Consider the following 12,476-nt stretch of genomic DNA (forward strand, 5'->3'; position numbering starts at 1 on the left):
CGCACCGACCCCTCAGCGGCCCCACACCTTCGTCCTGCCCCTCCGCCTCGTCCCGGTGAGAGCACGGCCTGGGGGCGAGGGGGAGCACAGAGCGGGCGAGTCGGGGTGGTGCAGGGATAGGTGAAAAACAGAGCGTTCAGCCACCGTGTCGGGTGTTTGTTGGTGAAGTGGTGGTAGAGTCATAGAGCATGCTAAGCTGGAAGGGACTCTTAGGATAGGGGAGAGTGAGGGGAAAGCTCATCGCTGTGTCCTCACGGGGGGCAGCGCTGAGCGCTCGGGCAGCCAGGGGAAGGGTCTGAAGTGTCTCAGGGGACGTTCAGGTGAGATGCTAGAAAAAGGTTCTTCAGCCAGAGGGTGGTTGGGCACTGGAACAGCTCCCCAGGGAATTTGGTCACAGCACCAAGTCTGACTTAGAGTTCAACTGTTCAAGGATATTGAGGTGCTGGAGCAGGTCCAGGGAAGAGCAGTGAGGATGGTGAAGGGACTCGAGCACAAGTGGCATGAGGAGAGGCTGAGGGAGCTGGGGGTGTTCAGCCTGGAGAAGAGGAGGCTCAGGGGAGACCTTATCACCCTCTGCAACTGCCTGACAGGAGGTTGGCGGCAGGTGGGGGTTGGTCTCTTCTCCCAGGCAACCAGCAGCAGGACAAGAGGGCACAGACTCAAGCTCTGCCAGGGGAGGGTTAGGTTGGATATTAGGAAGAGATTTTTTACAGAGAGAGTGCTCAGGCATTGGAATGTGCTGCCCAGGGAGGTGGTGGATTCACCATCCGTGGGTGTTTTCAAGATGAGACTGGATCTGTCACTTAGTGCCATGGTCTAGTAACCACAGTAGGGTTAGACTCAATGATCCTTGAGGTCTCTTACAACCTGGTTAATTCTATGATTCTGTGTTTGGATGATGTTCTCAGGCACATGGTGTGATTATCAGGGATGTCCTGCACAGGGCCTGGGGTTGGACTCCACTGATCCTCGTGGGTCCCCTCCAACTCCAAATATCCTGTGATCATCAAAGTCCAGATCCTAGCCCTGCCCAGGACATCCCCAAGAATCACACCATGTGCCTGAGGGTGTTGCTTGGTGGTGGTATTTTATCTAAAGCATTTTGAAGTCTTACTTTCAGATGAAAGGCCTCTCCTTCATTTTTGAAAGGAAATCTCAGGGAGAAGTTTGCAGCAGGTAGGTTGCAGAGGGTTTGGCTTTGGTCTAACCGTTTTAGAAATTCAGTTTTAACCAAAGTTTGATTCTGTCACTGAGAAATTACCAGGAGGATGACATCCAGAAATTTGTAAGCTTGAAAAGTGTGAGTAGGCATTGAACTAGGGAAGGGTGAAAACAGTAGTGTAGGTATACTCAATTTACCAGTAACTCATTTACCAATGAGCAGTGACATCTGTTAAAGCAGCATCTTCAGGTCCATTTCTGCAGAACGTTGAAGCTTGCTGGTAGCAGGGCTTAGCAGGTCTCAGTTGTGTCAGTACAATTGGCTCATTTCCTCAAATCTTATTTATAAAAGTTTTTGTGGCAACACAGGTATTCATGAGAACAGAAGCATTTGGTGGAAAGCTAAGGCAGATGTAACATGATTAAACAAGGAACTCAGCATAGAGCTCCAGTGCAAAAAGGACGTAAAAAGGAGGTAGAAGTAGAGACAGTGTCATGGTTTAACCCCACTGGTGAGTAAGTACCATGCAGCCACTCACTCACACCCCCACCCTGCCCCCAGAGGGGAGAAGAATTGAGGGGAAAAAAATAAACCTCATGGGTTGAGATAAGAGCAGTTTAATGATTGAAGCAGAATAAAATATTAATACTAATTATAACAGTTATAATGAGAAGAGGAGAGAGAGAGAAAAATAAGAGAAAAAGAGAAGCACAGGTGATGCCTGATACAGTTGCTCACTCACCATTGATGCTAGCCTGTCCCCAATTAGTGAGCAGCAGCTCCCAGCCAACTCCCTCCAGTTGGCCTGATGTTTCCTGGTGTGGAATATCCCTTTGGCTAGTTCAGGTCAGCTGTCCTGGCCACGCTCCCCCCAGCTTCTTGTGCACCTCCTCACTGACAGAGCATGGGAGGCTGAAAAGTCCTGGATCCTATAAGCACTGCTGAACAGCAACCAAAACATCAGTGTGTTATCAACATTATTCTCACACTACATCCAAAACACAGCACTGCACCAACTACTGAGAAGAGAATTAATTCTCTCCTAGCCAAAAACAGGGCACAGAGGCTACATAGGAGGAGTATGGAAATATTGCTGAGGTGTGCAGGGGAAAAGCCAAAGCTAAGCTAGATTTGAAACTAGCAAGAGGTGTCAACAGTAATCATACAATATCCTGAGTTGGAAGCGACCCAAAAGGATCATGCCATTTATCAGGAAGAGGATTCGCAAGGAAAATAGGGTGCTGCTGCTAATTGGAACAAGTCTGTTAGTGACAGCAGACACAGATAAGGGTGAGATAGTTGATGTCTTCTTTACCACAGACTTCACCACTAAGGCCTCTGAGGCCTTTTGCCACGAGGCAGAGTTCAAGCAGAGGAGGAACTGCAAGTCGTGGACGAGGATTAGAGGCAGGGATTGTTGAGCTGCTAAATCCATGGGCCCAGGTGGACTGCATTTAAGGCTGCCAAGAGCTCTCTGTGTCTTCAGAAAGCTGCTTTCTGTCATCTTTGAAAGGCCATGAGATTGGGGGAGACCCTGAAAACTGGAGAAAGGCAAATCTTACCTTCATCTTCAAAAAGGACAGGCAAGAGAGCCACAGGCTGGTCAGCCTTGCTCCTTCCATTTGTGGAAGATTGTGGAGGAAGCCTTTTGTAGACACAAGAAGGAGCGGGTAGTGACTGGGGATAGCCATCTTGAGATCTACTGAGGTTAAATCATGCTTGACCAACTGGCTTGTCCTCTCTGACAAAATAGCTAGATCAGAAAAGGAAGGGAGTGTTGGATGCCATCTACCATGGGCTTAGAGGGACCTAATGGAAGCCTTTATATACCTAAGAGGAGATTATTGAAAGGATAGAGCCAGTCTTTCTACTCAGATTCACTGTGGGGGAATGAGAGACAGCACAAGCTGGAATTTCCAATTCAAAGCAAGGAAATTAGGACAGTGAGGCATTGGGAGAGGTTGCCCAGAAGGTTTTGCACATTCCTGTCTTTGGATGTTTTCAGGATCCAGCTGGAAAAGTCCTGGGCAAGTTGGTCTGAATTCAGTGCTGACTTTGCTTTGAAGAGGTTGCACAGGGTGCCCATGTGGGGTCCCTTCCAAACTGAATGATTGTGTGATTCTTAAATAATGCATTGTTTTGAAGAGAAAACAGCAAATATAGGGCAATAGTGTAATCTGAGAAAATTTGGATAAACAGGTTACTTTGATATTGATTGAAAATTGATTTAAAAGTACATTATAAAATACGGTGTAGAATAAAATGCAAAATTAAGGATACCAGCACTAGTAACTCCATAGCAGGAGATTTTACTCTAGTCTTAGAAGATTCTTTGGAGAAGATGACACATAATGAGAACTATTTAATACAATTATCCAAACTACTGAAGTGTGTGAGTTTTGATATGTCTCTTGTGGAAAGTAACTGAGAAATTATGCTGTCATGAATCATGTCCTGATTAAGATACTGAAGCAAAAACTGAAAATAGAAGTTCATTTTTTTTCCTGCTTTTAAGGTTTTCCTTGATCTACTTTCTTAAGACTTACATTACATCTGAAAGTGATCTGGAAAATACATTATTGGCAAATAAGCAAAATCTGTCACTGTTAATAGATTAGTCAGGAAGTGAGTAAATTCTGAGGAGCAGAAGAATCGAAGGGGGGAAATTAATTGGTAGTATGGTGGTAAGTGATATTAATTATCGATAAACAGTGCAGTGAGTGTGTTGCAAAGAATTATGTGCTATTGATTCATGTGACTGGGTTTTAAGTTAACTGCTACATATGTTGAAGGTAGCTGAAAAGGCTATGTGGGTGAAAGTCCTTTTAATCGTCACTGTCACTGAAAAAAAATATTTCTGAAGTTGTCAAAGAATAGGTTGGATTATAGCATTGCAATATAATTGAAGGGGTTTGCTTTCTTGGAAAAATACCTTCAATGGTACACCTGTCTCAGAAAATAATAGAAACAGCAGTCCAGAAACAGAGGGATGAAAATATGACTGTATCTGAAAATGTAATGGAAGTAGATCCTTTGAACTGCAGGTTATGATGAATAGGATGATACATGTGCAGACTTGCAAAATAGTAGATGGCAAGTAAATGACAAAAAATAAAGAGGACTCTGGCAACCTAGATGTCTGCTAAGTCTATCAAATTGGAATAGTGCTCAATTAAGCTCATGTATATTTGGCAGAAGACAAAACTATGCTCAAGAAATTAAAGAATCCAAAAATTCTTGGATGTTTTAAGAAGAACAACCCACTAATTAACAATATTTTTCCTCACAGGGATTTAAACCACTTAAGAGTAGTCCACATTGAAAGGTTACTCCATGGTTGTACATTTTAGGATTTTTAATATTCTCTCAGATATCTTGGGCAGTTACTTTGTATTTGGTTTTGTCTATCCATCATCAAACAGTTCTTACACAGGGATGAAGAAGTGTCAAACAGAGACCTCCGCAGAGAAAGGTGCTTCTACACTTAGGCTGATGAGTGAGTGCTGGGTTGCAAGGGGGTGTGCTTGCTTTGTGCAAAACCAGCTCTGCTCTGGGTTCAAGGATTTTAGCACAGCTCTCAAATCTCACAGCTGCATTATCAAACTGCTGCAGAAAAGGAGTGTCATACTCCTGCGTTTTTCCTAAACAGCATTATTTCCTGTACAAATATTCCACTTCAAGAGGAAAGTCAAGGAGGTCTCTCTTGCAGAGTACCCTGTGGCATCATCGTTAAAACACTCTGCTGTCCTTGTCTCAAGGCTATCACATTGCTCTATGCTGACTTCACCACTAGAGGAGCAGTTTATGAATGAAAACATGAATGAATGCAATTGGATCTTAGGTTTGTAAGTGTCAAACCACTCTCTGATACTTACAAACTGTTTGATCTGTGAACATCTGGAAAGGGCCACTACCAAGAGCAGTGATTTGCCTTTTGGGCCAGGCCAGCTATTGGTGCTAGGCTGTTTGACAGTTGTGTTATTGTGGTCCAGTAAGGAGTGCATAATTATCAATTTACTTTTTTCAGATTGTGCTGGTTTCAAAACAGCTACTGATGTGTTCATCTTTCCATTAAATATGCTTACCTTCTGTAACTTAAAAATAGATTTTCTTAATTTGAAAATACATGCCTAAACTGGGCATATTTGAACTGTTTAATAAGCCCAGTTCCCTCCCTTCTCACGAGAAATTTCTTGTGATACATTAGTTGTACCTGCAGTAGCCTATGACATTATAATTTGCCCTTGAGAACAGAGAAAGAATTGCTGTAATTTCATAGCAAATAACAATATAAATATGGAGAACCCTTTTGAAATTTGGGGTTTAACAGTTCCTTTCAATATATGTCTTTAAAAAGACAGAGCTAGAAACAAATCTGGAAAGTGTGACCATCAGAAAGATGAAAATAGAATTAGCATGTTTACACTTGCTCCCTAAATATTAGAGAATGGCTGCAAATAACTGTTTAGGCTGCCTGTGTCTCATGTACACAAGTATATGTTCCTAGTAAAAGCCTCAGGAAAGAGCTTAAAGAATTTTTTTGTGACAGAGAATTATACAAAATTTCTGAAATTAGTGTTTTGATTCTAATGTTTTCATTCAACAGAGGGTTTGGCAGAGTCCTAGCTTAAGAGTATACAGTACTGAAACTTGGAAGGCATATTCACAGAACAAAGAAATGGAAGAGATAACCTACCCACAGATCTCAAGAGCAGCCTGAACGTTTCTCAGAGGTAGATGCATTAAAAAAGGAGGGTATGTGCTTTCCATGCACTGTGAATTCACTTTTTGTAGTCTTCAGAGGGAGACTTGAATTGTCTGGATGGGGCTTGCACTGCAGACTCTGATCAGTGAAAAAGCAGAGTAACTGGTGTGTGTGTGTTAGTACTTACTAGCAGAAGTTCTGTGGCCATCAGAAAATGATTTGTCAAGTAGGAAAGATTAAGGAAGAGAGAAGAGGCTCTTGAAGAGGATTCTTAACTCTCTGCTGGGTCCATTGATAAAGTCCCTATGAAGTCTACTGTATGTTGAACTCCTTGATGATCTCAGTCAGGCGATTCTCTGGTGTCTCGTGAAAGCTCAGCATGAGATAAAGGTTCCTGAGGACTTCTGGAGAGTGTTGAGGGAGCAGCCTGCCACTGCTGGTGTTTTGGCCAGAGAGGTAAAAGTTCACTGCCATGAATATCAAAAGGAATTCGTCAGACAAAACCTTGGAAGCTCCAGCTGAAAAAGCTGTCCAGGCAGTGCTTTTGAGCAGAGCTGATGAAAGGCTTTTCAAGAAGGTCTTCTAGATTATTGTATTAAAAAAACCCTGAATATCCTGTTGTGTTTTAAATGAGATTTGAAGAGATTATTAACAATACCACATCTCATACATTTTTGGAAAAGAGCAGAAAACTTCCCATGTTATTTCTTGGATTATTGTTAATTACTGATTAAGTTAGGTATGTCTGTCTTTGTAGGTACAATTTCTAATGTAAATGCAGTTCCTTAGAGCTTTTGTTAAAGAAATTAACAGAGAAAGCACCCGAGTGCAGGAATATATTGCTATGAAGCAAACAAGATTTTTTTAAAATTGATTCTAACCTTTTCCTCACTTTATTTCATTTACATTGACACTGTGGCATCTTGGAGCTCCGGATAGTCATTACTTGACATGAAAACTTAAACTGTCACAAGGGGACATGGATAAATCACAATCTGAGTTATAAGTGTTCTCACTGTTTCAGCTAAATTTAAAAGTGAACGACGTATTTTTTCAGATATTTTATATAAATAAAATAATAGCTGTTTATATTTGTTATACTGCGTGCTACAATGAGCTGTTCTTTTCAGAAGTTTCAGAAGTTAATTTTTCTACAAGTAATATTTTTCTTAATTACATTTGAATGACCACCGAGTTAGAAATCACTGTATGTGCAAATAATGTTAAGGAGAAGGGTGATAATTGCTTTTCTTGAAGTTCACACTTATTTTGCATACTTTTCAATATTTTTTATGTACGAAATATCAATAACATGAAATATTTGTTCCATTTATGTAAGTATGGTGAGTTCGGTTTCTGAATATCAGATATGCCAAAGAATAAATTTGACATAATTTCACATGTAAAATCAAATTCAAGCTTTGGAGAACTGAAGTTCACAGTCATCTTCTAAGGATAGTTCACATATCATTCTTGCTATGATTTAATATAATTTCACTTTGCAAGAAAAAACCCAAATCTTCTGTTAGCCACATGCTGTGTGAGTTATATTCCATGTGAATAACGTTGTCATTGGTTTTCCTTTTTTTTTTTTAAAACTGGCACTGAAGACACCACTATGGCTGCTACAGTGAATTTGGAGCTTGATCCCATCTTCCTGAAAGCCCTGGGCTTCTTGCATTCAAAGAGTAAGGACTCTGCTGAAAAGCTGAAAGCACTTCTCGATGAGTCTTTGGCCAGAGGAACTGACTCCAGCTATCGTCCATCTCAGAAGGTATTGGTGTTAGAAAGCATGGATCATTTTTGTATGCTTGTATAAAGCTCCTGCTATTCCTAGTTCATCTTTTATAGCTGAAAAGTTAAAAGAGAATCAGAAGTTGAGGAAAAAGAAAAAGTAATTATGCAATGTTCATATTCATCATTCCCCTTTTATGCAACATAATCCCTTCAATTATCTGAAGTTAATGGGAAAAAAAAACCTCTTTACCTTGTTGATGTGCCAAGGTCTTTTAAAGAGATATTCAGCATTATATCTGACAGACTGTGTAAGGTGAACCCAAAAATTACATATTTCTTCAGTTACATTTCAGAGCTGAAAGGTCTTTAAAATTCAGATTACTTTTGCCACAGATAAATATGAAACAAAACAAGCCATTTACTGATAAAGCTGGACCTCTTTCCTCGAAATTCTGTGGATGAAATCATATGAGAATGAGAAACACCAAATGGTTCAGAGCAGAAATGATTTGCAGGCTCTAACCATTACCATCCAATGGACAAACGTTATTTTTCATCTGCTGAAAATAACTAAACACCTGCTAGAGAGAATATTTGAATATGAGATTAGTGTATGGAAATAACCAATTGAGGACATCCTTATACTGCTATGTATGGCCATATGGATAACGAGGTAGTGTTCTCCCCTAGGATGCCTAGAAGTCAGCCTGGTATGTTCTAATAATGGTCTGTGTGCTGATACATTAGTAATATTTCATTCCTACATCTGTGTGGTTCCGAATAACTAAAAGGCACCATTACTGCTCAGCATACATCATGTTTGTTCTGTGTACAGAAATCCTTTCTGTTCAAACTGTTAACTCCGTGAAACCTAAACAGCAGGTCCTCCTAACACAGGTCTCAAAACTCTCAGGTGCCCTTGTATGTCAGAGCTCAAAGAACTAATTTGTGGTTTAAAGAGGAAGCAGGAAGCCAAACAATAGTGCAAAGAAGCTTGGGAAGCTGATTCTAGTGACAGCTTGGCTGGCAGTCACCTGGCCTCAGGTTCTTTTATTCTCCTCTTTTCAGTAAGTCTCTAGTATCAGCTGGACTGCAAAGCTCAGAAATGAAAAAAAAGTGCAAGAATTCCTATCCTTGCATTCTCAGGTTGCTGAATTAATTTGTGATTGACCATAAAGTCCAAGAACAGAGTAGGGAGCACAGGATTACGACAGTCAGGCAGATGAGGAAATCTGTTTCTGACCATGGATGCAACAGGAAGTCAAACTTCAGGGGGCTGAAGCTCAGGGTTTAGGACCTGTCCCAGTATACAGCAGATAATTACTCCCATCTTACCATCCATGAGGGTGTACTTTGCTCGAGCACATAAGTGTGATTAATCACTCATTTACAGACTGTCTTGGTTATTACCTGTTGCTGAAACTAATGCGTAATTAATGAGAACTATTGATTTCTGTTGAGATCTAAATTTATTAATCTGATAGATGAATCTGGACTGAGATTAAGTGGAGGTCAATATTTTTCTCCACAAGGGAATGAAGTATTGATGTCTGGTGACATCAGATGTTAGCTTATGTTTTCATCTTATATTGAATTTTGTCCTCAGAACTGTCTGAAAATTTGTGTTTGCTATCTCTTTGAATTTTAAAGGCAGAAATGTTTTCCTTTTTAATTAATGTTCCAAAGAGGATCTGTCTTTGGAAAAGAGGCACCTTTCCCTCTGGAAGGTGAGTGGCAAAGGGAGGTTTTATTAATTGTCTGCAACTTAGACACACTAATTTGTTGGTGTGATGTGGAAATATTTAAGAAATGTATTTTAAAAAGTGTTTATGTAGATGATCAGTGTTGTATGACATATCGTTTGCCTATCCTGTTACCTAACTAATTGCAAACTAGGAAGTAACTCAAATGTAGAGTTTGCCTTCAATTTTTGTTTCTATTTTTAGGAAGTAGAGCAACCAAAAGTATCTGTTACCAAACCTATTTCCAGTAAGCAAGAGCCTAAAGCTTCATCTAGTTTGCCTTCTGGCAACAACAATGGCAAACCCACTGCATCAGAAAAGGTGAAAAAAGAAACAGAAAAGAGATCTGCAGATAAAGTAAGTGATTTTTGTCCTCTAATGAAATATCTTTGTTAATAAACTTGAATATGTTTTAGACAAAAGCTCCCCTTTCCAGCCTCTGAAAGTTAGCTCACCTAATGCTGCATAGCCTGTGAGCTGTGTTAGCCAACCATGCTGCCATTTAGGCAATCCAAAAAAGTCTGGTTAATAATCACTCTGTGACTGTTTTCCCTGCTTGTTGCAGAGGGGTTGGACTGGATGGCTTTCCAGCCCAAACCATTCTGTGATTCTAAGTTTTAAATCATCCTGATAATCAAGAAGTGACTAAAATACAGCAAGTTGAAATGTTGGGATTGCCAAAGCTTTTTCAAGGATTTCGAAGTGCAGTATAAAAAGTGAACTTGAGCTTTTAGTTCATAAGTATTTTGAAGAAAATATGTAATTAAAGGTATACCTTCTTAGACAGCTAATCTAATTGTTCCAGTCATTTCATCATTTTAATAATGTCTATTAGATTTTTCATTTTCACACTCTGTGTATGTTTAATAGACAAAAGGGGATCCTGGTGAAGGAGCTGATGCACCAAAGAAACCCAGAGTAGAGAAGCAAGAGGCTCGTTCCTCTCCTATTACGGTTCAGACCAGCAAGGACTTATCCATGCCTGATTTATCTAGCTTTGAGGAAACCAGTGCTGATGACTTTGCTATGGAAATGGGATTAGCCTGTGTTGTTTGCAGGTAAGTCAGCATTGCTTCACCACAACTAGGGAGTTACCTTTTTATTATTGTGTACCATTGAGTTAATGCCTCTTGTAGTTTTTACACTGGAAATCACATAAGTACATATACAAAACTGATAATAGATTTTAGCATCCTTCATGAATAAGAATGGTTTCTTGAAAATGGAACCTTTAATCAGAAACCCAACTTTTTGTCTTCAGGAAAGGGCAAGTGAAAAATAAAACTCGACGTGATGCAAAACCGATCATGACAGATACTAGTTTTTAACTATTAGAAAACAAGTTAAAATACTAATGGCTAATGAAAAGCATTTTTAAAAAAGCAGTTCTCTTCTGAGAGCATTTTTAAGCATCATTGTTATGAGATCTGTATGTGTTGCTCTTCTTTTCCTTATCATTTGGCATTAATTTACACATAGCCATGTGTTTTCAGTAAATACATCTTGCAGTGAATAGAGGTTCTTTTTACTTTCCACTAGGAGCTCTATAAAATCGGATTTTAATAACATTCTGCTAGCAATACATTTAGTGTTAACAGAAGTATAAAATACACTTTGGAATATCTACCCTAGGATCAAACCACTCAAACCAGGATTTGGTTTCACGGATCATTTATATCCTCGTTAAGCCCCTATTGCTGCCAAAAGGAACAGTTTGGCTCTCCCAATTGTACCTCCTTCCTTGTACTGTTTAGGGGGTGAATTGCCCACACAGGTTTGTGTTCAGCTGGATCAGCTTCTGGATCAGCTCTCCACTTGGGTGTTTCAGTCAGCTTGGTGAGAGTAAATGCCTATGCTGGCACATGTGTGGATGCAGGAATGTAGAGCCAGGAGAGAGAAGAAGGTGGGACTGACCTTTTGATAGCTGTATGTATTTTAGCTCAGCTTAAGTCAGTTAGGAAACTGTGCTTTATGACTTTGTTCTTCCATCATTTCTATGGTCATTCCTGTTGGGCAGATAAGGAGGTGTCTTCAGTCCATGCAGAATAAATTTCTGTTGTTACAGCTAATTGTACTGGTAACCAATTGTGGACTGAGGAGATTTCATGTCATGTTATTCCCATGTGTTAGTTCAACACAGTTTCTTATTACAGACCTTGAAAAGGAAGAAGTATGAAATAAATATCTCAATTTTATCTTTCTTTCTGCAAATTCCATTTTGCAGTCTGCTAAAAGGGGCAAAGCCCCATTCAGTGACATGTTAAAATGCTGCTAAAAGTAGTAGCATATTAACTTATTTGGCAGGAGTGGATAACTAAAGGGTTTGTTTAGACAGTCTTGAGCTGCTGTGGATTATTAATTCTGCATCTTACCTGACAAAGAGAGACACATACAGGCATAATGAGAAATGCCTGCAAAGTAAAGAAAACTAAAGAAGGAAAATGTAACTCCTGTGCCTAGTGTGGCCAAGACTGTGCTTTGAAAAGCACAGGCCAGGTATGTGGTTCCATTAGCTGTTCCACAGTCAGTGTTTTAAGTGTATGAGGCAAATGTATCATGGTCACCAACTGTAGTGTTATTGCAAAAAACGAGTCTACCCTGGCTAGCTAAAATAGCTGTCATTAACCTGATGCCAGAGGGAGGGAGAAGCACAACAGGGAAAGAAACAATCCATTAGACACAGGGTGGCAACAGATTGTCTTTATTTGACATGGAACCTGCTGAAACTGATGTCACATGGTTCTCAATCTACAGCTCATGCTGGACTGGATATTTTTCAGAGCATTTGTGCATTGTGTTCTGAATCCAACAGACTGGCCAGACAGTGTTCCTCTTGTTTACTGCTCTCTTTCAATATGTGCAGCCTTTTTGGGGTGGCCATCTTGGGCCAAAATAATAACATCCCACACATATGAAGTGTAAAAGCAGTGGATACTCTGTAAAATAACTTGGGTATGAATAGTATTTTTAAATGACATCTTTTAATAACTCAATCAATTATTCAACCAATTCTGAGTGATAACATTGTGTGCAGTTGCAGAGTAGGTGGAGTTCATAGGAGAAGGGTTTCTATTTCTATTGCTTAGGGAGATAAGTTAACAAGAACCCAGCTGTGGGTTCACAAATGTGA

At 40.0% G+C, this 12,476-nt stretch overlaps 1 protein-coding gene across 1 annotated transcript in view; it reads left to right on the forward strand.

The window, feature by feature from the left end:
• The first annotated feature begins 5,776 nt into the window (after positions 1–5,776).
• The window catches only part of INTS12 (integrator complex subunit 12), a 12,792-nt gene continuing 6,092 nt past the window's right edge, over positions 5,777–12,476 (forward strand). Inside the window, exons 1-4 of the mRNA XM_009077653.1 lie at positions 5,777–5,917; positions 7,478–7,641; positions 9,551–9,703; positions 10,217–10,404. Coding sequence (XP_009075901.1) covers positions 7,486–7,641; positions 9,551–9,703; positions 10,217–10,404 — 497 coding nt within the window. The 5' untranslated portion in view covers positions 5,777–5,917; positions 7,478–7,485. The remainder of the gene's footprint in view (positions 5,918–7,477; positions 7,642–9,550; positions 9,704–10,216; positions 10,405–12,476) is intronic.

Source organism: Acanthisitta chloris, unplaced genomic scaffold, assembly GCF_000695815.1.
Source record: "Acanthisitta chloris isolate BGI_N310 unplaced genomic scaffold, ASM69581v1 scaffold22280, whole genome shotgun sequence".
Classification (NCBI taxonomy): domain Eukaryota; kingdom Metazoa; phylum Chordata; class Aves; order Passeriformes; family Acanthisittidae; genus Acanthisitta; species Acanthisitta chloris.